General features: G+C 39.5%; 1 protein-coding gene across 2 annotated transcripts in view; it reads left to right on the plus strand.

Moving 5' to 3' along the window:
- The window catches only part of LOC126426842 (protein DDI1 homolog 2), a 125,303-nt gene that overhangs the window by 69,208 nt on the left and 30,100 nt on the right, over window positions 1-25,995 (plus strand). For both annotated transcript variants that reach the window (XM_050088860.1, XM_050088861.1), the window contains exons 5-6: window positions 5,026-5,130; window positions 16,919-17,135. In XM_050088860.1, coding sequence (XP_049944817.1) covers window positions 5,026-5,130; window positions 16,919-17,135 — 322 coding nt within the window. The remainder of the gene's footprint in view (window positions 1-5,025; window positions 5,131-16,918; window positions 17,136-25,995) is intronic.

Below are 25,995 nucleotides of genomic sequence, written 5' to 3' on the forward strand. Positions count from 1 at the left end.
AATTTGCATCGCACTGTTAGTAATGGAAATTTTATAACCCTGTGTCCTTACTGATTGGACGTGGTACTTTCCTTTTCATCTTAAAACATGTACATGGATATTGAAGCCTCTATTTGTGTATATTACATGTAGAACAACGTGACTAGGATATGGACAATGGAGGAAATTTGTGCTTAAATATACAGCTAACGTGGAAATTTTATGCACGCCTCTTTAGTAAACAGTGTTATTTATGAACTAGAAACATCCCGCAACTGCTACTGGAGCGCGTTGTGATCGCGTATACCACATTGGAGCCCATGTACCGTATGCACAAGTTGCATCGTTTATGAGCGTTCAGCAGCACATTGAACTCAACATGCTCAACGTTGACCTTCGACAGCATGGTCCATGTGCCGATGGCTTTAGATCCCTTCTCTATATGCAAGAGGTATTTTTTAAATAAAGTGCATTTTTAATAAGAAGGAACATATTGTAAATACTATTAAAAATGTTTTTTTTTTTTTTTTCCATATCCTACACACTTTCTTCTACTTACCTGCATAATTTCCATTGTTTTTTTAAATCTGATGTCAAAGAAATACTAGATTGAGCATGGAGTAGTTATCGTGGATGGAGAGTCAGTGGAAGATGTAGAAGTAACTTCAAGACAGTCCCCACGAAGTGCGTCGGGACTTGTGCTGTCCATAATGTACATTAATGAACTTGCTGGCAGTGTTAATATTAACTTCAGGCATTTTGCAAATGACATAGTTATCCATAATGAAGTATGTCAGAGAAATGCTGCACAAATATTCTTTCAGAACTTGATAAGATTTCAAAATGACTCCGAGATCAGCAACTTGCTATCAGTGTTCAGAAACGTAAACTTGTGCACATCACAAAACGAAAAGACAGAGCATCCTATCACTATAATATCAGTGAGTCACAGCTGGAATAGGTCCACTCGTACAAATGCCTGGCCATAACAATTTTTAGAGTTATGAGAGCTAGAGTCATTGATTCAGTTGTAAGTGAAACAAGTGGCAGACTTCGGTTCATGGGTGGAATACTAGAGAAGTGCAATCCGTCTACAAAGGAGACTGCATACAAAACACTCATGTGGCCCATCCTAAAATATTGCTCAGGTGTGTGGGACCCATACCAAGTAAAACTGACAGCAGATATTGAAAGGATACAAAGAAGGGCAGCACAAGTGGTCACTGGTGTGTTCAACATATGTGAGAGTGTGCTGAAAGAGATGAACTGGCAGGCACTTTAAGAAACACACAGATTACTCTGTTAAGACCTTCTTAGAAAATTTCCAGAACAAAATTTAAGTGATGTACACTCATGCTCATAAATTGAGGATAATTGCAGAATGTGGTGCCACACAATGTGGCACTACACAAAACTTGTGCTAATAGCGTAGGCACATAGGGAACACACACGACACAGATCTGTAAGTTCACGGTATTGGTGATAAGTTGAGAAAACCGTCCCAAAACACATGTGCTACAAAACGCCACTGTACCCTGCGCATATACCCCGACATCAACATGGGATATGATCACCATGCACACGTACACAGGCCGCACAACGGGTCGGCGTACCTTGGATCAGGTGGTCGAGCAGCTGCTGGGGTATAGCCTCCCATTCTTGCACCAGTGCCTGTTGGAGCTCCTGAAGTGTGGTAGGGGTTTGTAGACGTGCAGCGATACGTCGACCGAGAGCATCCCACACGTGCTCGATGGGGTTTAGGTCTGGAGAACAGGCAGGCCACTCCATTCGCCTGATATCTTCTGTTTCAAGCTACTCCTCCACGATGGGAGCTCGGTGGGGCCGTGCGTTATCATCCATCAGGAGGAAGGTGGGACCCACTGCACCCCTGAAAAGGCGGACACACTGGTGCAAAATGACGTCCCGATACACCTGACCTGTTACAGTTTCTGTGTCAAAGACATGCAGTGGTGTATGTGCACCAATCATAATCCCACCCCACACCATAAAACCACGACCTCCATACAGGCCCCTTTCAAGGACATTAAGGCGTTGGCATCTGGTTCCTGGTTCACACCACATGAAAACTTGGTGAGAATCACTGTCCAGACTATACCTGGACTCGTCCGTGAACATAACCTGGGACCACTGTTCCAATGACCATGTACTGTGTTCTTGACACCAGGCTTTACGGGCTATCTTGTGACCAGGGGTCAGTGGAATGCACCTTGCAGGTCTCCGGGCAAATAAACCGTGTCTATTCAGTCGTCTGTAGACTGTGTGTCTGGACACAACTGTTCCAGTGGCTGCGGTAAGGTCCCGAGCGAGGCTACCTGCAGTACTCCGTGGCCGTCTGCGGGCACTGATGGTGCGATATCGGTCTTCTTGTGGTGTTGTACACTGTGGACGTCCCGTACTGTAACGCCTGGACACGTTTCCTGTCTGCTGGAGTCGTTGCCATAATCTCGAGATCACACTTTGTGGCACACGGAGGCCCCGTGCTACGACCTGCTGTGTTTGACCAGCCTCCAGTTGCCCTAGTATTCTACCCCTATAACATCATCAATATGTGTTCTTTGAGCCATTTTCAACACACAGTCACCATTAGCACGTCTGAAAACGTCTGTACACCTACTCGCTGCACCGTACTCTGACATGCACCAACACAACTCTGCGTATGTGGACTGCTGCCAGCGCCACCGTGCGACAACCGCAGATCAAATGCACGGCATGGTCACACCCTGAGGTGATTTAAACCTGCAAACCGCCCACCAGAGCGTTGTTTCACCATGTATCAGCATTATTCTTCATTTATGAGCATGAGTGTATGTAGGAGCATACAGGATGTCGTAGAATGAATGCTCGGTATTCTGGATATGGCAGGAATGATATTGAAGGAAAAAAGTAAATATGTGCTTTAAAATGCATACTGTTTGAACTGTGAGCACTTCGTCATCTTTGCTACCGTGCAACATATTCCTTCTACTGAACAAGTGCTCACGGCACTTAAGGTATGCACTTTAGAGCCCATGTTTTCTAGCTTTTACTTTGAATGATTGTCCATGTCATATCTCTGAATGCTGAGACTTTCAATCCTGTGCAAGCCTCTACCCCACCCCCCCCTCTCTCTCTCTCTCTCTCTCTCTCTCTCTCTCTCTCTCTCTCTCTCTCTCTCTGTCACACACACACACACACACACACACACACACACACACACCACAGTCACCAAACTGTCTGTTTCCCAGGACCTCAGAATGTGTCCTTTCAACAGATTCCTTCATTTAGTCAAGTGGTACCATAAATACCATTTCTTTGCAATTTAAGTAACTAATGAAAAGGTACTCCATCTAATCATTCTCTTTTCGTTCCACATTTGAAAAGCTTCTCATTTATACAGAAGCTGAAGAGAGAGACAGAGAGAGATGCAATTTCAAGTACTGTCCAATTGAACTCTCACATAAATGTAGTATTTGAGATGTAAGTTTTACTATGATATTGTGTCAAAAATTTAGGTATGGCCTATATTTGTTCAAGAATGGCATATAAACGATGTGCACAGCATCTCTGTGGAGGATGTGGAGATGCCGCATTATCAGCACCTGACAAAGTTTGAAAGGGGCTGCATTGTGGGCCGCCATTTGGCCAGCTGATCAAATTGTGCAACCTGGCACCAACAACACAACACCACCAGTTATGTTTGCAGTGGTGCACGACTGGGAAGTGCGGACTGCCAATGGATGGTGTCACATTGTTTTCAGCGACAAATCGTAGTTCTGCACCTCCCTAGATGATCGTTCTTGATGAGTGAAATTGCAATAAAATCCAGACCTGCTTATAGGCATTGTTAAATATCCACTGGGACAGTTGAAAATGTAAACATATAAAGGTCTAGATTTCATTGTAGTTTCAGTCCTCGAGAACTGTAAGATCACCAATGGTATCTGTTCTTTCAGACATGTTCGAAAGAACAGATACCGTCTTCATATAGATAAGGCTTACTGGTCAATGATCTTCTGTGCAGATGCACTCACATTGCCCGAACTCTTACTAGAATCGGAGATTGACTGCTGTGAGTAATGAGTATGGTGTTCAGGGGCAGTACAAATGAAGTGTGTGGACAGTAAGTTGAAAATGTGGGTCTCACGGGGAGCCTGCCAGAGGTAAGTCCCTGCAGTCGCACTATCCTCTGTGTCCTCGGTGGCTCAGACGGATAGAGCGTATGCCATGTAAGCAGGAGATCCTGGGCTTGAGTCCCAGTCAGGGCACACATTTTCAACTGTCTCTATTGATTCTTATCAATGCCTGTAAGCAGCTAAATGTCTGGATTTTATCGTAATTTCATTCTTCAAGTGCTGCAAAATCAGCAATCTTGAAGGGACTGGAAAAAAACAACAAAAAAAGAAAAAAATACATCAATTAATCTATGTTCTACACTCATTGAAATTATGACCCAGTGTCTGTGCTCCTCGACATGTTCATGTAAACTCAGGAAGAAGCAAAAAAATCAGATCAAGGTACCAACCCAGAATCTCATTTTTTCATTTCTACCTCCCTTGCCTGATACTGGAGTCTTATTGGACCTGTCTCCAACCATAGAGACCTGATAAACCTCAGCTAAACCTTTTTGCCAACTTATTCCCATGCACAAAGCCTGAAAAATCCCACACCACTTCCTATACGACTGCGGGATTCATGTAAGTATGTTGCAAACCCCCCCCCCCCCCCTCCCCCCTCCGTGGACTTATGACACACTTCCCAAAAGAATCAGGGTGTGCATCCAGATGCGTGGGAGTGCAGCATCATATTGTCTATTAGGATCGTAATGTAAAGTTATTTCTAAATTTGACTCAATTTTGTGATCACTGAAATAGCATCACATGCTCTCTCAGCCCATGAAGTTTCATTTCGTTTCCTCCTTCCCTTCTGGTCATTGCAAATTTATTTATTTATATATTTATTTATTTTCTATCCAGACAGTGTACAAGGAGCATTTCACTAAAGCAGTAGATAAAGTTTTTAGAAGATGTTCTCTCTGTGTGTTCACAGGTTCAGGTGCAGATAGAAACGGACCACCTGACAACTTCCTTCAGTGTGCTACAGGAACAGCCCATGGACATGCTCTTGGGCCTGGATATGCTTCGCGGGCACCAGGTGAGGACTAGCATAAACACACAGCGGGAGGCTTGTGTTTCTATTATATAGCCAATAGCACCACGATCATGCCCAACCATCAGATCCCCCCACACTTCCAGTCTCCAGCTATGCGTGTCATCCTGCACATTTCTGATTGATGTCATTCTCCCCCCTTCTCCTCCACCCCCACCACCACCCACCCCCCTAAATCTGGTGGCGCATCGACATTAACTGCCAGTCAGCAAACTGTCATCTAATTGCATTATCATTATATTTGAGTTTTGAACTCCCAGGCACCATAAATATAAATAAATGTGTAAAAATCCAACTATCATGTAGTCACTTGTGGAGGTACAATTTAATTCTACTCCTGGTAAGTTTGATTCATAAATTAATAAGTTTCTTTGGTTCATCTCAATTATAGGCTACAGTATACCATGCCTCGAGCCTGTCTCAACACATCGAAATGTGCTGCCATCGTAATGCGGTACATTTATAAAACCCCGGTAACCTCTAGAAAACAGGACGTGAGCCACAGTCAAATTTAACTGCAGTCAACTCCTCCGTTTAACTTTGATCGAGGTCAGTGCACCAGAATTTTGCGTTGAATTGGGTCGAGTGCCAACTTGACTGCGGTTAACTTATAACCGACGTTGGTGCACTTGGCCATCAGTCTTCTGACACCTCTCTGCAGTGAGTATAGTGGAGAACTCTGTCTCCCCACCTGCCACTCGTTTTCCTGCTACATGTCCCGCCCACCTCCACATTATTCCTAGTATGTCTCCTCCCAGTCCAGTCTGTTCCCTGACCCATTTGTCTGTTTCCTCGTCTCTCTACTCGTTAGAGCACTGCGTAAAGAGTATGTGCACAGACAAGAGTACAGGTGCCGACTAACATAAAACTACAAAATATCAGAAGTGTAAGTCACATGTTACGACGCAATAGCAGAGAGTGACAGCTGCGCTCGAAGTGGCCTGGCAGTGAACAAGAAAATATGGCACGAAAATCTGGACTTTTAATTTGAAATACACATGATATTGATGACAGTATTTTTAGTATATTCTGTATGTGTGGGCCTCGTATTAAAGTGCAAGCCAGAAACTGAATGGTTTTTTGTAACTGTGAAAGGTAATATATTCGAGAAATCTTAGTCAAAAACTAAGATTAACTTATCGTAGCTGGTGTTCACTGTCGTGTAAAATTTTATGATATCCTGGGTTGCCTTTTGACTATAAAATTATTTATTTGCAAAACCCAATATTGTGTTTTCAACTGTGTGCCAATTACCAAGTGCAAATAATTATGCTTTAGCACATCTCAAAACGTAAAAATCTTCTGACAGGACATGACGTGATGCAGAAGCTACTTTCGTCACGTTGTATTCCCGATTATGACGTTATTGTGTGTCTTGCACTATCTGAATTGCATTGTAAATATGTTGCTTGTTTTGAGCTTAATTTTTGCTCACATCCACAGTATTGGGTGGGGTAAATGATTCCATTTTTCTTTTTGTTTTGTATAAAACAGAAGCTGTTTTCGTTGATGGTATCCTGTGGACGCGTCTGTTTATTTGTTACAGATCCGTATGTGAAGTGCTTAATTTAAATGCATAGTAGGATATTGCTCATATTCTTCCTTTTTTTCACTTGTTTTTCAACTTTCTTCCATTTAATAGAAATGTTGTTGACCACCAACTGTTGCTTCACAGATGATCCTTTTGTGACATAGTGCATTTTCATGCTTATACAACCAGTCATCGTCTCCCCAATCTGTTCCCCTACAGCACACGTTACACATTGCTGTAAAATGTGTTCATATCATTCCACATTTAGTGTTTTCTTAAGTGCAGTAGCGGGACCACTCCCTAACCTTGAAAAACAGTGTCTTACTGTACCAGTACCTCATATGCACTTTACTGTTGTCATTACACATACGGAAGGTAATGTTCCCTCTGGGTATAGCATTATTCGTCGCTCCTCTCCTATTGTCTGCTGTCTAGTGCCATTGCTGCCTACAGCATCCCAAGTGTCGCTTAGTGCTGACTAGAGAAATATATGGTTTATGAGGAGTTGCTCAACCAGTGTACTTCACAGTGTTTAACTCCCCATATGCTGTCATTATTCTAGCGGGCTGGTAGCACTCTGGAACTCACAGGGTATCTCACCCGCTGATTTCATGAAGTTTGTTTATAATCACCCTCTGCACTGCTTGATTGTCCCATTCTTTCAGTACAGGGCGTGTGCCTGATCTTGGTTTACCTGTCGTTGTCCCTTCCCATTTGCACTTGACCATCACACTGCCAACGACTGACTGGATTTGTTACTGAGGTGACATCTAATGACTAGTCCATGTCCAAAGTTACAGAGCTCTCCTGGCCAACCCATTTTGCTGCTGCTGCTGCTGCTGCTCTGCTAACAGCCTGACTTTTTCCATACTGACAGGTCTGCCTCGCGTGACACATGGTGGTGGTTAATTCTGCATTATGTATGGGTGTGTGAATACTTCAGATCAGATAGTGTAAATTGTTGATTTTAAGTATATCTGTTCCATAATTAGTTTTAAATTTTAAAGTGTTTAAATCTGAAACTTTGTTAAAAATCTAAAAAATCAAATTCTATGAATAGTACAGCTTAATCTTCTGAAAACAATGCTTGTCTTAGTCACTAGGTGGCAGTTCCTCTTTAAATGGCAGCATATAAAACAAAAAGACTGGGACAATCAAGCATTACAGAGGGTGGTTATAAAAGAACTGCATGAAATCAGCAGAAGAGATCCTATGTGAGTTCCAAAGTGCTACCAGCTGGGTATAATAATGACAGCATGTAGGGTGTTAAACACCATGAAGTATGATGGTTGAGCAGCTCCTCATAAACCAAGTAATTCCCAGCATACCTCTCCTACTGCTTACTCTGCAATCATCACTTTGCGAATGGTTTTCCCATTAAAAGTCTGTCCGTAGCTCGTGGTCTAGTGGCTAGCGTTGCTGCCTCTGGATCACAGGATCCCGGGTTCGATTCCTAACCGGGTTGGACTTCTGTATCTGGAGACTGGGTGTTTGTGTTGTCCTCATCATTTCATCATCATTCGTGACTGTGGTGAGATTGGGCTGTGGAAAGATTGGAACTTCGTACAGGCACTGATAACCACACAAACCAATCACCACCACCACCACCACCACCACCACCATTAAAAGTCTGTGTTTTTGTGTCGTAAGTCTAGTATGCTAATACTTTTTTTGATAATCTATATAGTTACAAAAAAAAAATAGAGTCCAGGCCGTTTTTCTTCTCATGTTCGTTTTTAGTCTCATTGTATCAGGTCTACTTTCAAACTTGTTATGAAATTATTCTTCCATACTTTGTCAAAGCTTTTCTTCTCAAAACAGCCCAGTGTTATCACCAAACAAAGGAGTGTCATATATATGTGAATCACAAACATGAATTCCTCCTCTATTTCCAAATTAAAGGATCACAGGACTTCTTATGAGTGTGGACCATAATTCGATGACTTGTAACCTCATTTCCAGACTCCTCTACCAATGTGAATTTCTCACCAGCACTATGCTAACGCAGGTTGAATCGATGCTGTTTTTCTCGAGGCCTGGCAGTACAGATTTCACAAAAAACTTTCTCAAAAGTGTGTGAACACCAGTCGTAGAGAGAGTTCATACTCGTTGCTCTGTCTGCAGTTTTGATTACCAGCTGGCAGTTGACTGAGCACAATGTAGAGAGACAGGTGTGTGTGTGTGTGTGTGTGTGTGTGTGTGTGTGTGTGTGTGTGTGTGTGTGCGTGTGTGCGCGCGTGCGCGCGCCCATTTTTTTCCTATAGCCAGAAAAATAATGTGTAATTCATGTCTTTCGATACAAACATTTAAAGAGGTTTTGCATCTTTTGTGCTATTTTTTTCTCTTGTCAGTTTGCCATTTGCCAGTCCATATGTGTGTCTACAAATGTTCTTGGGTGTGTCTCGAATGTAGAGAAATGCCATGTTTAATTTGGAATATAAGTGAACATTTTAGACCTGATACACTTTAACCAAATTGGGTAAATAGCTCGACAGGAGAAGTTTGAAGGAAAAAGAAGGCAGGTTGTCAAATTGATGTTATTGCTTGTACTGTACTAGAGTTGGGTAACATTTTTGTAGCAGAATATACAGATACTGCAGTTCATTAATTTGGAGAAGCAGGCTGCAGAAGATTGGGAAAAGAATTTTGTGGGAGACAAGTTTGCTTGGTTGGATTCGTTGCTGATTTGATGGCTGATTGAGATGTTTGACCATTAGAGAAGGCAAGTGTGGTCGAGCGGTGTTCTCTTATTAAGTGAATTATCACACACGGTATCTGAGCAGTTGACACTGATATAGGATGTATAAATGCCTTTTAGGCACACAGGCACAGCAGCCGTATTGGAATGTGACATCACCAGAAGTGGACCATATGTTATACGAAGTTTCAGTTCGTAAGGATGTTGTTAGAAATTCCAGTTTTTTATAAGGGAAATTTGAAAACAGTACATGAAAACAGTGCATCTCCAGAATTTGAAGATAAAAACAGCACATATTAGAGATAATGAACAGTATTTCATATATGCTTATTGAAGACTGGTGAAGAAGGCTTTTTTCAGGTTGTAAAGCCTGAAATATATGTTGTGAGTTGGAGGCATGACCCAAGATACAAACCAGAGGACTTGCTATTTTCCTCTCTTGTGAAATTATTTCTCCAGCTGCCTAAGCTTCATGATGGAATCTGAAAATTTTCTACTCCCCTACCCAAGCACATTTCCTTTTCATCTGCCTCTTCCAGTAATGCTGTTACAGAACTGAGCGCTGTGTATGAATTATGAGCTCCTTCAATGAATCTATCATTGCTTTTCTTCTTGGTTTCCTCTACACCCATTCTAAAAATTCTTTTTGCATGTAAATATTTGCTGCCAAATATTTCATTTGATCTGGTACCACTTGTACTTTCGAGTGATTATTTAACAGCCATTCAGTGCATTCTAATTTTTTCAGTTCACTAATATACCACACTTTGCCTGTATATGATATACTTGCAGGACATTTTGTATTCTTTTGTGGTTAGATGTAGTCAAATGTGGTTTTAACGGTCTGGGAGAGCCTTTGGCTTTAATCAGTTGCTGCCGTTTTCTGTAACTGAGTCTGCGATTCTGTTGCAGATAATGCTGTTTGAAAAGCATAGAATGTTTCCTTATTTATGACCCTTTTTGTGAATACATTATTAAAATGCCAGAAAATTAATTCTTTTTATATGAAGTTTCTTAACTAGAGTTAAGTGAGTGAACTGCAGCTGCTATAAAACTTGCTGTGTTGAGAACAGATTGGGGGAGGAATGATTGATTTCCCTGATTGGTTTTCTTGTGTTGCTGTGTGTTAAGAAATATTTATTTTCTGTGTATATTTTGCTATATTTAGTTCTTCATTCTTTTGTTCATGTTGCATAAATCTCATTCTGCTGAACAAGTCAAGATACGCATTAACAGCCAGAAGGTGGCACTGTGTCTTATTCATGTGAAGTATACAAATAATAAATCGGGGCAGGAGGAAAGTATTTGGTTTGAAAAAAAAGTCATTGCATTCTTTTTGTAATATCCAGCTGTGGTTTTATTTGTGACTTTGTACCAAGCATTTATGTTACGTTACTCATTTTAGGGATCGTCGTCGTCATTGGTGTACACTCTGGAATAAAAAATTAGTTAATATCAGTAATGGTGTGAAATGGTAGTCACACTCCTGAGTCCAAAGATTCTGATAAAATATTGGAGTGGCTAGTAAGATATTCTTTTAGTTTCTTTTGAACATCTTGGGATTTCAAATTTTCTTCCTGATGTCTTCCAGTACCAAGTTAGATTTTTTTAGTGCAATTATGCTTGCAACTTTTTCTCTGTTTCCATTACAGTTATGTCTGGATTAAAGGAAAAGTGAGTTTATTGCATTGTAAGAATATTTTTTTGAAGAGACATTTTTCATCTCCTGTGTGTCCTTAGTAGACTTTCGCGTAGTAAATTCTCTCTAAATGGTGGAGGTGAATCAGCGTTTATGATTCAGGGTAACTGTACTCTCTCTCTCTTCTTCAGCTAAACATGACTGATGAGCATGGTTTATTGCTGCCATGTTACCAACATAGTGAGATAAACCATTTATTATGGAGTTCACACCTGTTTCATGAAAAACAGCTGGAATTAGTGCAATAGTGGTTGATGACTTATTGTATGGCCTTTTTTTTGTTGGGAATATTACTACAGGAAGGAAACCAAAGTTGGACAACAATGTCCTCAACCAGTACATTCAGTACAATCAGTTTTTTCCAAGATGAAATTAATATTGAAATAGGCACATACAATGACTTCCTAGACAGGAATTAATATTGAAATAGGCACATACAGTGACTTCCTAGATATTTCTATTAAGCATTATTAGCACGCTGATTACCTGGTGAAGTTTTAAAAAAGTTGTACTGCGGTCCTTTAGACTGACAGAACTAAAATAACTTGACTGCAGCACTCATTTATGACTTTGGCCTAGAATTTTATTCCACTTTCTATGCATATAGCCAATTCTTCTTTCCTTATACTATGCCTACAGTAATTTGATACTGACAATTATCATATAGGTGTATCTGTTCAATTTCTGTGACGTCCAAATGATGTTTTGTTGCATATAACACAGCTGTAGAACTACCTTTCGATTTTTCAGTTGCCTTTAGTTATGAGAGAAGCTCATCTTTCTTATGTATCATGCTTGTTATGTTTTCATGAAGAAGTCCAAATTTATTTCAATAAGGTGTGCCACAAAGTTAAGAGTGAGAACAGTTTTACTCCAGTAAAATCTGCATTGTAGTTTGTGCACAGCTTCTTTCAGGTAAGACAAAAAATAGCTTTGTTTCTACAGTGAGACAAATATTTCAGTATCTTGTACTGTGTTGCTCTGTGTGTGTGTTATGTAACAGTTTACTGATTCATATTGTCATACAAATCTTCTGTGCTGAAGAATAAATTTTCATTGACTCTGTGGCTCGAAAGTATTTAGTGTTCATTATGATTCTTATCAGATTTTTGAGTTTTCAGGATTTTTATTTCAAAGAGCTACAGGATCATTTTGGACAATTATACAAATATCTACAGAATCATTTTTTAAATACCCTCCAAAACTTGTTTTAATGAATTCAGTGTTTCACAGATTAAACCACGTAGGAAGAAAAATTATGAGGTAAGTGCCTTGTGATCAAATTAATACCACACACTGAAGTGTATAAAAGTCACATAAATTTTTTGTGCTTAAGGTTCCTTTAGGTCTGAAAAATCAGAGAAATAAGAGCTTCGACCCTTTTTTCTTTTTTTAATGAAGAATATCTGAGATGCTCCATTCCGTCAAACGATGAAATGTACTAAAATAACCTGGAAAATAAATTTTTACATTTTGTGAGAGCCCTCTTGATTGATTTCGAAAGGGAAAGGTCTGTGTATTGTTGCATATGAATGATTTTTTCACTGCTAGAAAAGGTAATCTCAAACAGAGAGAGAGAGAGAGAGAGAGAGAGAACTTAACGATTACAGTTTTCTTTCGGGACTACAGATGCATATTTGGAGTACTTTGAGAAAGCAATAATATATGCTCGCGAATCGCAGAGCAGTTTGGTTCCATTTACATAATGGTATAATTTTTCTTAATTTAATTATAAGGCTATATAGGAGAAGAAAAGATGGAAAAACCATTGCCGTTTTGTATATGGAACTTTTTTAAGTCCATATACTGTAGCTGCAGCATGCATCATACTGCAGTTCTGACAGAGACCTGGCCATCTGTGTATGATGTCATCAAGCTGCATACAGGGCTGTACTCCAGGTGCTGTTTGATGTGTCCACCATCCACCTTTATAACAGCTTGAACTCTACTGGGGACAATTCAGTGAGGTTTCTGATTGTCTGTACAGGAATGACAGTTAATTCTTCCTCAAGAGCCGAAACCAGAGAACATAGTGATTTAGGATGCCAGAATCTGGAGCGTTTTCCAGTGGGCTCAGTTTGAAAATCTGGGAGGCCAGTCTATTTCAGGAATGTTATTGTCCACAAACCATTGTCTCTCTGATGTTGCGTGTGACAGGGTGCATTGTCATGCTGTCTCAGACCTGTTCTTCTACTGCATGCAGTATGCAGTGCTGTAAAATGTGTTCAAATCTACATTGACATCTACGTAGTTACTCTCCATGCTGCCCCCCAATACTAAATTGGTGATCCCTTGATGCCTCAGAACATGTCCTATCAACCGATCCCTTCTTCTAGTCAAGTTGCGCCACAAACTCCTCTTCTCCTCAATTCTGTTCAATACCTCCTCATTAGTTACGTTATCTACCGATCTAATCTTCAGCATTCTTCTGTAACACCACATTTCGAAAGCTTCTATTCTCGTCTTGTCCAAACTATTTATCGTCCGCGTTTCACTTCCGTACATGGCTACACTCCATACAAATACTTTCAGAAACGGCTTCCTGACACTTAACTCTATACTCGATGTTAACAAGTTTCTCTTCTTCAGAAACGCTTTCCTTGCCATTGCCAGTCTACATTTTATACCCTCTCTACTTCGACCATCATCAGTTATTTTGCTCCCCAAATAGCAAATCGCCTTTACTACTTTAAGTGCCTCATTTCCTAATCTAATTCCCTCAGCATAACCCGACTTAATTCGGCTACATTCCATTATTCTCGTTTTGCTTTTGTTGATGTTCAACTTATATCCTCCTTTCAAGACACTGTCCATTGCGTTCAACTGCTCTTCCAAGTCCTTTGCTGCCTCTGATAGAATTACATGCCCCTTTCATGTCCCTCGACTCTTATAACTGCCATCTGGTTTCTGTACAAATTGTAAATAGCCTTTCGCTCTCTGTATTTTACCCCTGCCACTTTAAGAATTTGAAAGAGAGTATTCCAGTCAACATTGTCAAAAGCTTTCTCTAAATCTACAAATGCTAGAAACGTAGGTTTGCCTTTCCTTAATCTATCTTCTAAGATAAGTCGTAGGGTCAGTATTGCCTCACGTGTTCCAATATTTCTTCAGAATCCAAACTGATCTTCCCCGAGGTCAGCTTCTACCAGTTTTTCCATTCGTCTCTAAAGAATTTGCGTTAGTATTTTGCAGCCATGACTCATTAAACTGATAGATCGGTAATTTTCACATCTGTCAACACCTGCTTTCTTCGGGACTGGAATTATTATATTCTTCTTGAAGTCTGAGGGTATTTCGCCTGTCTCATACATCTTGCTCACCAGATGGTAGAGTTTTGTCAGGACTGGCTCTCCCAAGGCTGTCAGTAGTTCTAATGGAATGTTGTCTACTCCTGGGGTCTTGTTTCGACTCAGGTCTTTCAGTGCTCTGTCAAACTCTTCATGTAGTATAATATCTCCCATTTCATCTTCTTCTACATCCTCTTCCATTTCCATAATATTGTCCTCAAGAACATCGCCCTTGTATAGACCCTCTATATACTCCTTCCACCTTTCTGCTTTCCCTTCTTTGCTTAGAACTGGGTTACCATCTGAGCTCTTTATATTCATACAAGTGGTTCTCTTTTTTCCAAAGGTCTCTTTAATTTTCCTGTAGGCAGTATCTATCTTAACCCTTGTGAGATAAGCCTCTACACCCTTACATTTGCCCTCTAGCCATCCCTGCTTAGCCATTTTGCACTTCCTGTTAATCTCATTTTTGAGACGTTTGTATTCCTTTTTGCCTGCTTCATTTACTGCATTTTTATATTTTCTCTTTCATCAATTAAATTCAATATTTCTTCTATTGCCCAAGGATTGCTACTAGCCCTTGTCTTTTTACCTGCTTGGTCCTCTACTGCCTTCACTACTTCATCCCTCAAAGCTACCCATTTTACCTACTGTGTTTCTCTCCCCCATTCCTGTCAATTGTACCCTTATGCTCTCCCTGAAACTCTGTACAATCTCTAGTTTAGTCAGTTTATCCAGGTCCCATCTCCTTAAATTTCCACCTTTAAGCAGTTTCTTCAGTTTTAATATACAGTTCATAACCAATAGATTGTGGTCAGAGTCCACATCTGCCCCTGGATATGTCTTACAATTTAAAATGTAGTTCCTGAATCTCTGTCTTACCATTATATAATCTATGTGACACCTTCTAGTATCTCCAGGCTTCTTCCTAAGTTACGCTCTGTGCAAAATTCTACCAGACGGCTTCCTTTTTCATTCCTAACGCCCAATCCATCCATGTTCACCTACTACATTTCCTTCTCTCCTTTTTCCTACTATCGAATTCCAGTCACCCATGACTATTAAATTTTCGTCTCCCTTCACTATCTGAATAATTTCTTTTATGTCATCATACAGTTCATCGATTTCTTTGTCATCTGCAGAGCTAGTTGGCATATAAACTTGTACTGCTGTAGTAGGTGTGGGCTTCGTGTCTATCTTGGCCACAATAATACATTCACTATGTTGTTTGGAGTAGCTTACCCGCACTCCTATTTTTTTATTCATTATTAAACCTACTCCTGCATTACCCCTATTTGATTTTGTATTTATAACTCTGTATTCACCTGACCAAAAGTCTTGTTCCTCCTGCCACCAAACTTCACTAATTCCCGCTGTATCTAAATTTAACCTATCCATTTCCCGTTTTAAATTTTCTAACCTACCTGCCCGATTAAGGAATCTGACATTCCATGCTCCAATCCGTAGAATGCCAGTTTTCTTTCTCCTGATGATAACGTCCTCCTGAGTAGTCCTCGCCCGGAGGTCTGAATGCAGGAATATTTTACCCCCGGAATATTTTACCCAAGAGGACGCCATCATCATTACACCATACAGTAAAGCTGCATGCCTTCGGGAAAAATGATGGCTGTAGTTTCCCCTTGCTTTCAGCCGTTCGCAGTACCAGCACAGCAAGGCCATTTTGGTTAGTGTTACAAGGCCAGATCAGTCAGTCATCCAGACTGTTGCCCCTGCAACTACTGAAAAGGATGCTGCCCCTCTTCAGGAACCACACGTTTGTCTGGTCTCTCAACAGATACCCCTCCATTGTGGTTGCAACTACGGTACAGCTATCTGTATCACTGAGGCACGCAAGCCTCCCCACCAACGGCAAGGTCCATGGTTCATGGGTGGTCTTTAAATTATATAAATCGGAAAACTGTGCAATGTAAACAAGTGGATAGCCAATCAGAAAAGTGTTTATAAAGAATATTAATTACAGAACAAGACATAAAAATAGATGATAAATGAAAATACATTGCTAGCTTCTAATCTTCAAGTCACTTTACAAGATAATGAGGTGCTCTGTGCTAACTCGTCACTTGATTCTAATTATGGTTATTAGAGGCGCCAATCACCTATGCCAACACTTGCACAGCAATTTATTATCTGTTGCTTTTTATTTACTCCTTCAATTTGTCAATCATTTAATTTAGCATTTGTACCTAATTTTGTTAATGACAACAATCTCTTGATAATGATTACAATATACGTTTTTCCAAAACCTTCTGTTTGCTTTCACAATGAATATCAAGTATTATTAGTAAATTGGACAATGATATGCATATAGACACACATTTTACAAGTCTTCACAAAATATTCAGATTTCTAGCAAATTGAGTCAAATGACACTTGTATGTGTATCTCTTATAACGTCCTAGGAAGCACCAAATTGTCCGATAATTATCCGGATGCATAAAAAGAAAAAAAAAAAGTAGGTGGTATCAGACATCTCCTATGACTTCTGAGGAAGGCATTATCGTTATAAGATGTAGTAACTGAGCTTCTCTGCCCCACAGTGCTGCATTGACCTTCAGAAGAACGTGCTCCGCATCGGTACGACGGGAACGGAGACGCCGTTCCTGCCCGAGTCTGAGCTGCCAGAGTGTGCCCGGCTCTCCGGGCCCGGGGAGAACATGTCAGCAGAGTCATTGGGGCGGTCCATTTGTGAGGCAGAGGATCGTGAGCTGGCGCGCGCCCTACAGGATTCGGAGGCCTCTGCCATGGCGCACCGTAGTGAGTCTGAATCTACTCTGCTCTGTATTCTGTTTACCTGGCTTTATGTTACCTAGTGCCACAGTTGTTTTTTTTTTTTTTTGCATGGAGCATAACTTTGTCTCTTACTATGTTGTTGGTATTTTACAAGGTTGTCTGAAGCTACCCTTTTCCCGTACAGTAAAATGTACTTGAAAAGTGTTCAACTCTGTCTCTCTCTCTCTCTCTCTCTCTCTCTCTCTCTCTCTCTCTCTCTCTCTCTCTCTCTCTCTCACACACACACACACACACACACACACACACACCAATGTTCAGAAATTCTTTTAAGGCTTAGAAGGTCTCGTCAAGCAGATGAAATATTATTTGATGCTTGAAGTTTATTTTTCTTTTCTATTAAATTGTTTACATCACTGGGTTTGTGGTCAAAGATTTTTATAGCTGAGCACATCACTCTTTCTCTACCACACTAAGTCTGTGTGGTGAATAGTGCAAAACATTTCTTTTTCTAGTGCTATGTTTATGAATGTTACTATTGTTTTCAAACTGTGAGTAATTGTTGACAAGTAACTTCATAAGGTTGTAAATGCACTACGAGGGTTTTATCATCATGCCAAACTGTCTACAAACAACTGTCTACAAGAGAGTCTTGGAGGGTGAGAGGGGGGGGGGGGGGGGGGAGGATGCCACACATTATCCTTATTATACACTCTTGTGTACAACAAACTCATATCTTCCACAGTGAAAAGTGACCCCAGAATATCATGCCAAAAGACCCTGGTGAATGAAAATACAAAGAATAAGACACAGGGTGTATACGACCCGGGAGATCCGGGAAAACCCCGGGAATTTTTTCATCCGGGAGAAAACCGGGAAAAACCCGGGAATTGTTTAGAATTCCGGGAATTTTTCATTGTTTTGGTTTTCAGTTAAATTTTTGTGATTTTTGACTGGTAAGAACCAATACTCTAACAAAGGATATTACTGTATCCCGCTACTGCAGAATAATACTGCAGCAACAAAACATGAACGAGATAAAAAAAACAACAAAAATAAAACTTTAGTTGCAAAGGAAATACGCCGTATACAACAACAAAACACAGTACTCTTACAAGCGTCTGCTAACAGCACAGTGTGTCGAAGGCTTAGGAAGACTGTGCAATGCTTCATAACAACAAATTGCCTCCGATGAGATTGACTTGACAACTGTTTAGAGTCGTTTGAGCAGTTGCGGGCGGGTTTTTTGCGCATGCACAGTTTAATTGCGTTTGCGTAGTACCTTCTCCCGCTTCGGGTTACCGAAGTGTGGCTGGGCGCCACTACCTAACATTGCCCCGGTTCGGGAATATAGTAAATCTGGGGCTGATGCAGAGAGCAGTCAGAGTTGAGGTGGGTCGTCTCCACGTGACCCATCTTTAATATGTTCAGTGATTTTGTTGTTTCATCTTCGTTTATTGCTCTCATGTTAAATGATGATGAAACGGATTTTTGTGGACGGGAGGTATCAAATGAATTAAAATGCGTTCGCTTAGTAACGGAAGGCAAAAATATGTTATTACTTTTAGATTTTATTTCCACTTTCCTGACAGTCAAGCATTAATCGCCTTGCAGAACAATGAAGTTATTTTTGTCGGTTTGTTAAAGAGATTTGACTTTTATTAATCTTTTCTGCTGAGGCAGTCAATTTATTTGAAACGAAGTGTTTAATTTCACATTCTTGGCTGGTTTCAACTGTTCGCTGCATTTCAAGTACATGTATGGCATTATACCATAATAAAGAACCAAACATGAGATAATACAGCACTGGTACTCCAAGAAAATTTACATCCGAATATGGACATACGAATGTGCACTTTAAGCCGAAATATGCATTTTAGTGTGGTTCACGAAATTCCGAAGCTCTTGAAGTATCCTCTGATGTCTTGTTTCTTTTATGACATAATATAAGATCTTTTAATGTTTTACACGTACGAACATGTGGGCTACCTGCGTCATCGTAGCTGCGCAAGTGTGGTGACGCCTGTTAACTGGCGCTCTCTTGCAACTGCTGAAACGAACCTATTTCTAACAGGTCGCGGGAAAATATTGCGAATGGTGGTTTGAAAAGCGTTACATTCAAAGCAAATTTCCTTTTGTGCAAAATGAACTGTGTGCGAGAATGTACGATGAATTTCTTAAATCACAAAGCATTTGACTCATTTAAAAATCAACTTAAAATATCTTCAACATTTCGCGGCCCTGTCAGCAACTGTATAAATATTAATTTTAATTTTAATAATGAACAACCTCAGTTCACTGTTTACCTAGAATTTACTGTATTAGTATTTAGATTCTGAAGAAGGTTGGGTTATCCCGACTGAAACCTAGGTAAATTCTAAGTAAACGGTGCAACTGAGGCGGTTCATTATTAAAATTAATAAAAATCAACTCATTGAGGACGACCATTTAGAAGAATTTTGAGCCCAGATCAGACATTTACGTCGTTATTAAAAATTTTACTGGCACATTTGTGTGATGTATCTTAATTTAAACCACGAACTTTTCTTATTTGTGTGTTCGCGCTACTTAAGAGTGATTTTGCTAGCGCATCGCAATCTCAATTTCAATGCTTTGGAAAGTGACATGCGGTGTTTGGTGGAATTCAAATTTATACCTTCGTAATATGAAAATATGCAGTGTACATGCCCCCCCCCCCCCCCCCTCCCCTTCGGGAAATTCTATGTCGCTATATAAAACAATAAACATTCAAAGCATTGATGAGTTTTACAGTGCTGAGGAAGAGTATCTGTCACTTAACACGGAAAAAGTGTATTTTCACCCGGGAGAACGTGTATTTTTTACTGGAAAATCCGGGAAAAATTGGGGAATTTTTTTTCTTTGTCCACGTATACACCCCGAAGACAGCTTTTCCAAGATCTGCTGTTGCCTGTTACACAAAACATGCAGAGCTTACAAGGGGAGGTCCCCACATCTGAAATCAACTTTTTGAAACAGTCTATGCAGTGGTGTAAGTTCGGTCCCAGGTATCATACCCTGCAGCCATTCATTGAAGTGAGCCCTCATTTGCAAATAATCATCAAAAAATAATTTCACGTAATGCTCTATAGCTTTATAAATAAAAGTGTCATGTAGAGTGGTGGTGCAGTGTAGTGTTCAAGATACATTCCTGATGTGCAGAAGGTTGTGGGTTTGGACCCTATTAGGTGCTTTGATTTTTTTGTTAAATTTTTATAAAAATGACTTGTGATCATTGTTTTTATTCAGTTAACTGCTTTATGTATTATAGTATTTAAAAATTTGAAAATGTTGCTCAATTGATTAAAAAAAATACAAAATAGTCTAGGTATATTGGCTGTGTGATGATGTCAGAAATATATTTCTTGTTACAAGATTATTTTTATTCAGTTAACTGCTTTATGTATCACAGTATTTAAAAATTTGAAAATGTTGAGCAATTGATTAAAAAAAACAAAATACAAAATAGTCTAGGTATATTGGCTGTGTGATGATGTCGGAAATATATTTTTTGTTACAAGATGTACATTTTGTGTTGTGGTAACTGTAATACAAACATTTAAAATGTAAATTTTTGTTACATTATGGAGAAAGAACACAGGTGAAGATTTAGATAAAAGAAGGGATTATAAATGAAAAGAGATTCAAACAAACTGAGGAATAGCATAATGACTGTAGTGACGTGGATGAAGAGAAGAAATGTTATAATTGAAGAAATAAAATAAAATACAAAAAAATCAGGAAAATCACATGGGCAGAGATACTAAATTAGAAAAGAGTGACAAGAAGAAATAAATGAGAGCAAAGGAAAAGGTCAATAAAATGATTAAAATGATGCAACAAATAATTAGAAATTAAAAAATTGCATTTAAAGCAGTTATTTCAATAAAAATAATGATCAAAGTCATTTTTATAAAAATTTAGAACTCCACATTAAACTCATTTTTTCCAGTGATTACTCACTAACGAGGGCCTACTGTGATGAAGGAATGGCTGCAGGGTTTGATACCAGGGAACCTAACCTACACCAACATTTAGATGATTTAAAAAGCCAATCCCACCTTTGGGTACCGCCCCTTGTTAGCAGTTCTGGTTCTTATCTTACCTAAGAATTTAGAATTTTCTGCTTCACTTATTGATTTACCCTCATTTATTATTTCTGATGGTGTGGTCAGACCTTGTTCAGTAATGAATAACATGTATTGTGTTTTATTGAAATTCAGTTACAGTCCATTTGCAGGGAACCAGTTTTTAATTCTCAAGAAAATATTGTTTACATTTTCAACTGTTGAAGTTACTTCTATAGGCTTGATTATAGTGCTTGCATCATCAGCAAAGACAACTATTTCTACTTCTTGGACATATGATGGCAGGTCATTTACACTTTATAAAAACAAAAGCAGCACCATGGTATATCTGTAACAATTATTCTCCATTCTGAAGATTACCATGTCCACTGATCTGAGAAGTGATTCTCAAGGAAACCTTGAACTTCCATGGGGAAATGAGGTACTGAGGCACAACATGAATTAAACTTGAGGTTGTTTGCTACAAAATGACTTATCTACTAATTCTGTAAGTTATTTCAATAATTTTTTATATCATTCCAAAATTGTAAACTATGTTTTGACTCACCCTGTGTATTCTCCTTCACTATCTCCGACAATCTGCTAATGTTGGGGTAACTTTTGATTCCGTGACTGTAGAAGTCACGTAGTTTTGGCACGAAGAACTTGTTAAGCTGTGTTCGGAGCACATTTTCATCCAGAAAGGAAGTTTCTCTAAGGTTACTTGATAGAGAGTGGGAAAGGTGACAATCGGAGGGACCAAGACCAGATGAATAAATTGGGTGCAGAATGACTTCCCAATCCAATTCCTATACACTGTTTTTTGTCGGTTTAGCAGAATGTGGGCAGGTGTTATCATGGAGTAACATCGCTTCAAATAATCTTCTTGGTTGGTGTTCTTGGATTGCATCTGCAAGACGACTTAGTTGTTGACAGTGAAAGTCAGCAGTGATGGTAACACCTCAGGGAAGTAATTTGCAGTACACCATGCCATCACAGCTGTACCAGATTCGTAACATTGTCTTTTGTGGATGTGCGTAGGTCTTTGTATGGGAAGTTGCTGCTTTGTTTGGGCTCAACCATTCCTTTCTGTTCCTTATGTTAGCATAAAGACAGCGTTTCTCATCATCAGTAACAATACAGGATAGGAATACTCAGTCTTGTTTATGAGCCGGTTGATGATGAGCAAGCAGAGATGCACTTGTGGCCATCTGCTGATTTTTGAGAGTTTGACTTAGAGCAGGTGGTACCCGTACACACAATTTTTGAACTTTCCCCACTGTGGAGAGTCACTAATATGAGAACGATCTTCCTTAAAACTAGAAAACTATTTTCTTGCCATGCTCTGTCCAATGGCGTTATCCCCGTACACGGCACAACTGTTTATGGCTGCCTCCGCTGCCGTCACCCATCTGTTGAACTCTAAAGAGAAAAATATGTCGTAAATGTTCAGATTTCTCTACTTGGATCTTCATTTTCTAGCACCCACAGCCCCACTCATTATCTTCATATGACAAAATGCCAATTTATTAGCTCAAATACCAACAGTACACTACAAATAAAAAATGACAATCAATAAATGAAACCAAACAAAAACACTGCGAACTAATGTACCAACCCAATAGTTGTAAAAATTGGTTAGTGTTGTAAAAAAATTAATGATAGGAATTTAGACTGAGCTATTTAATCATTAGCATGCAAAAAAAGGACCAATATAACCTATAAAAACTCAGTTTCACCCACTAGGTTGGGTGAAAAAAAAAGTTTTTTTTCAACCATGCTTTTTGAACAAATGTATTTTTGCCATCTGTTTCATTTCCTTTGCCAGTTTACAATACAATTTTATTCCCTGATAGAAAATGTTTTGAGTTTCTGGTGTATTTACTTCTTGGTAGATGTAAACCAAAACTTGCTCTTGTTCCACAATTATGTACAGAACTATTAGTGACATACTTAGTACTACTTAGTACTGTTGTCTTTGATATGCACCACAGATTGGTAGGTGTTGCAGAGAAGATGCCCAGTTATTTTTAAATAGTTCTTTACAGTGAGTCTGATTATTATTGCTAGTTGCCATTCTTATTGTCCTTTCCTGCAATTGTGTCCATATATTGTGCCCTCAGAAAAGAATCTTGTAGCTATGAGCTCAGTGTACATAGGAATAGGGTATTGCCACAAGATATTGGCTGTTACAAACTCATGATAGAGCCCTAAAAGCATAATACGGTGACGACATTCTTTTTTCCAGTATCTTTGTGTGTTAATTCCATGTTAACTCGCAATCGGTGCTCACCCCTGAAACTTTGGGTTTGTTACAAAGTCTGTTGATATTATCTATGCTTGAGGATCCAGTCTCCACAGTCACCCTATAAAATAAGCATTTTTAATGATTTGTTTGTGGAAAATCTAATGAACCGATCAATGTAAATCATTTTCCACATCATTCATTGATCCCAGAAGAACATTTTCTGATCTTTTTAAGAAATTCAGTCTTCATAAGCTCCCCACCTGAGGAGTTAGAGTTACTCCATCTAAACTAAGGTGTGTCCGTGACAGAAGTCCTGCAGTCTTCAAATCTTATCTGAAATAAAAAAGCGCAGTTTTCTTAATCTATAGGATATTGCACACGACATATTCCGACCTGGAGCTTCTATTGGATATTACACACAGAATATTAGCACACTTTTTAGGAATTTTGTGAAATAACAAAATGGCAGAGGTTTGAAACAAAGGTATAGTTTTGTAAACTTTTTTGATCACATTATTTGCAATAACTAATGAATAAATTAAAATAAAAAATAGCGTATTACCTCTTGTGGACAGGCCGAAGGAGTAATTCAGTCAAATTTTGGAAAGGCACCTCTATTAGTGTGCCCGCAATCCACTCCATCAGCTTGAAATAGACTGTACACTGAATTTCTTTGAAAAAATCAGAAAATGTTGTCCGAAATTGGGTAAATAATGTGCAAAAAGGTTTATGTTGAATTTGTCACTTATATTATAGTCTGACTGAAGAGGATGGACCTTTAATGTGACATAGTGTTGTTTCCCCTCTTTAATTACTGCTGAACACTAAACATCCTTCAGGATTTTGTCAGTTTTAAATTACTTTTAACTTTTGTTACAGATATAAGTACAAATCTGACTTAAGCACAGACTAGGCTTCAACTGAAACTAAACCTTGTACATAATTTCATCTTTTAGTTATTGTTTGACATTGTTATCTTCAATGTCCATGCCATGGAGGACTCTGAGGTCTTCCATGGCACTCCGTAGGGCCTCTGTAACTCTGTGTGGTATTAGCTGTGACATAGTGATATCTAGTGACGAATTCCATTGGCTGCGCACTAAGATCATCAATGAGCTCCATATCCTCAATTTAAATTCACCAATGGGTCCTATGATGATATCCGTGAACTCTCTGTCCCCATTCGCTCTGAGATTTAGCTCACCAGGCTCTGTCGCTGCCCATTTACTTGGAACGTCATCACCCGAGTCTGTTGTCAGGTGCAGGTGGACTATACCCGTGTAGGAAGGAGAGCAAGTACATCATTTCACAAGTTTAACTGAGGACTCTCATCGTTGCTGCTATGTACACAACTATTGGGCGTGATTATTATTACAAGCCTATGAAATGACTGATCAGCAGTGAATGTGTGTACGTGTGTGTGTGTGTGTGTGTGTGTGTGTGTGTGTGTGTTCGAGAGAGAGAGGGGGGGGGGGAGAAAGGGAGGGGGGGGGGGGAGAAAGAGAGAGAAATTTTTTCCAAAAGTGATAAATATATACTCGAATCTAAGCCGTACTTTTTTTTCCAGTTTTTGTAATCCAAAAAACCGCCTGCGACTTAGAATTGAGTACAGAGCAAGCGGAAGTTCTGAAAAATGTTGGTAGGTGCCGCCACAACTAACTTCTGCTGTCGAATATATGTACCGCTACACAGGCATGCTTTGTACGCACAAAGTCAAATACTGGTGCCAAAACCTCTGCGTCAGTACATAAATTAAAAAAAAAAGGTGGAAGCCGAGCTTTTTTTCTCCGCCCCGATTTTCGACCACTGCATTTTCGTACATTATCCAACAAAGTAAACACAAATTCTGTATTGTTCATCTTCGAATGTAGCAGAATTTCAATGTACTACGAAAATCCGACTGGCAAGACTGTTTGGGATGTTTGTCAATGTGGCCAAATCTACATTCTGAATTTTACTACCTGTGAGAAGAGATGGTTGCTAATAGGAACCTGATGAAATGTGAATCACATGCAGTATTCTCTTCACCATAAGAATAATACGAATATAAACATTTGGCATGTATTCTTTCATGTTTGCTGCTATCTCGTTTAAATCCTGTCTGCCTAATAAACTACGAAACTAGAGTGAACCAACAGCAAACGCGGAAGAATATATGTATCATGTCATGTTTATATTTGTATTATTCTTATGCCTAATAGTGATACAGTCAGCAATGATGCACGGCAACTGACTAGATTTTTAAATCTAAGATGACTCTAGTTTCTGTGAAGAATTTGATGTACTAAAGAAGCGGCCGCAAAGATTTTGAAACGGAGAAAATTTTTCGCCTAACTCTCGTTCAGAACATGTTCTAACATACGCAGTCTATTATTTGATTCTTGTTCATCACTATCAAAGAAAGCAGCAGTGTAGCAGCGTGGTAGCACCCACAAAAGCAAGCCATGCCGCGAGCGGTGACAGGCCGTAAACATGCACTATCAGAATGCAACAAACAATGCATGACACAGTACAGTAATGCATTTTCAGCTTAGAGTGACGTAAACACCTATAA

Source organism: Schistocerca serialis, chromosome 11 (genome assembly GCF_023864345.2).
Source record: "Schistocerca serialis cubense isolate TAMUIC-IGC-003099 chromosome 11, iqSchSeri2.2, whole genome shotgun sequence".
Lineage (NCBI taxonomy): Eukaryota > Metazoa > Arthropoda > Insecta > Orthoptera > Acrididae > Schistocerca > Schistocerca serialis.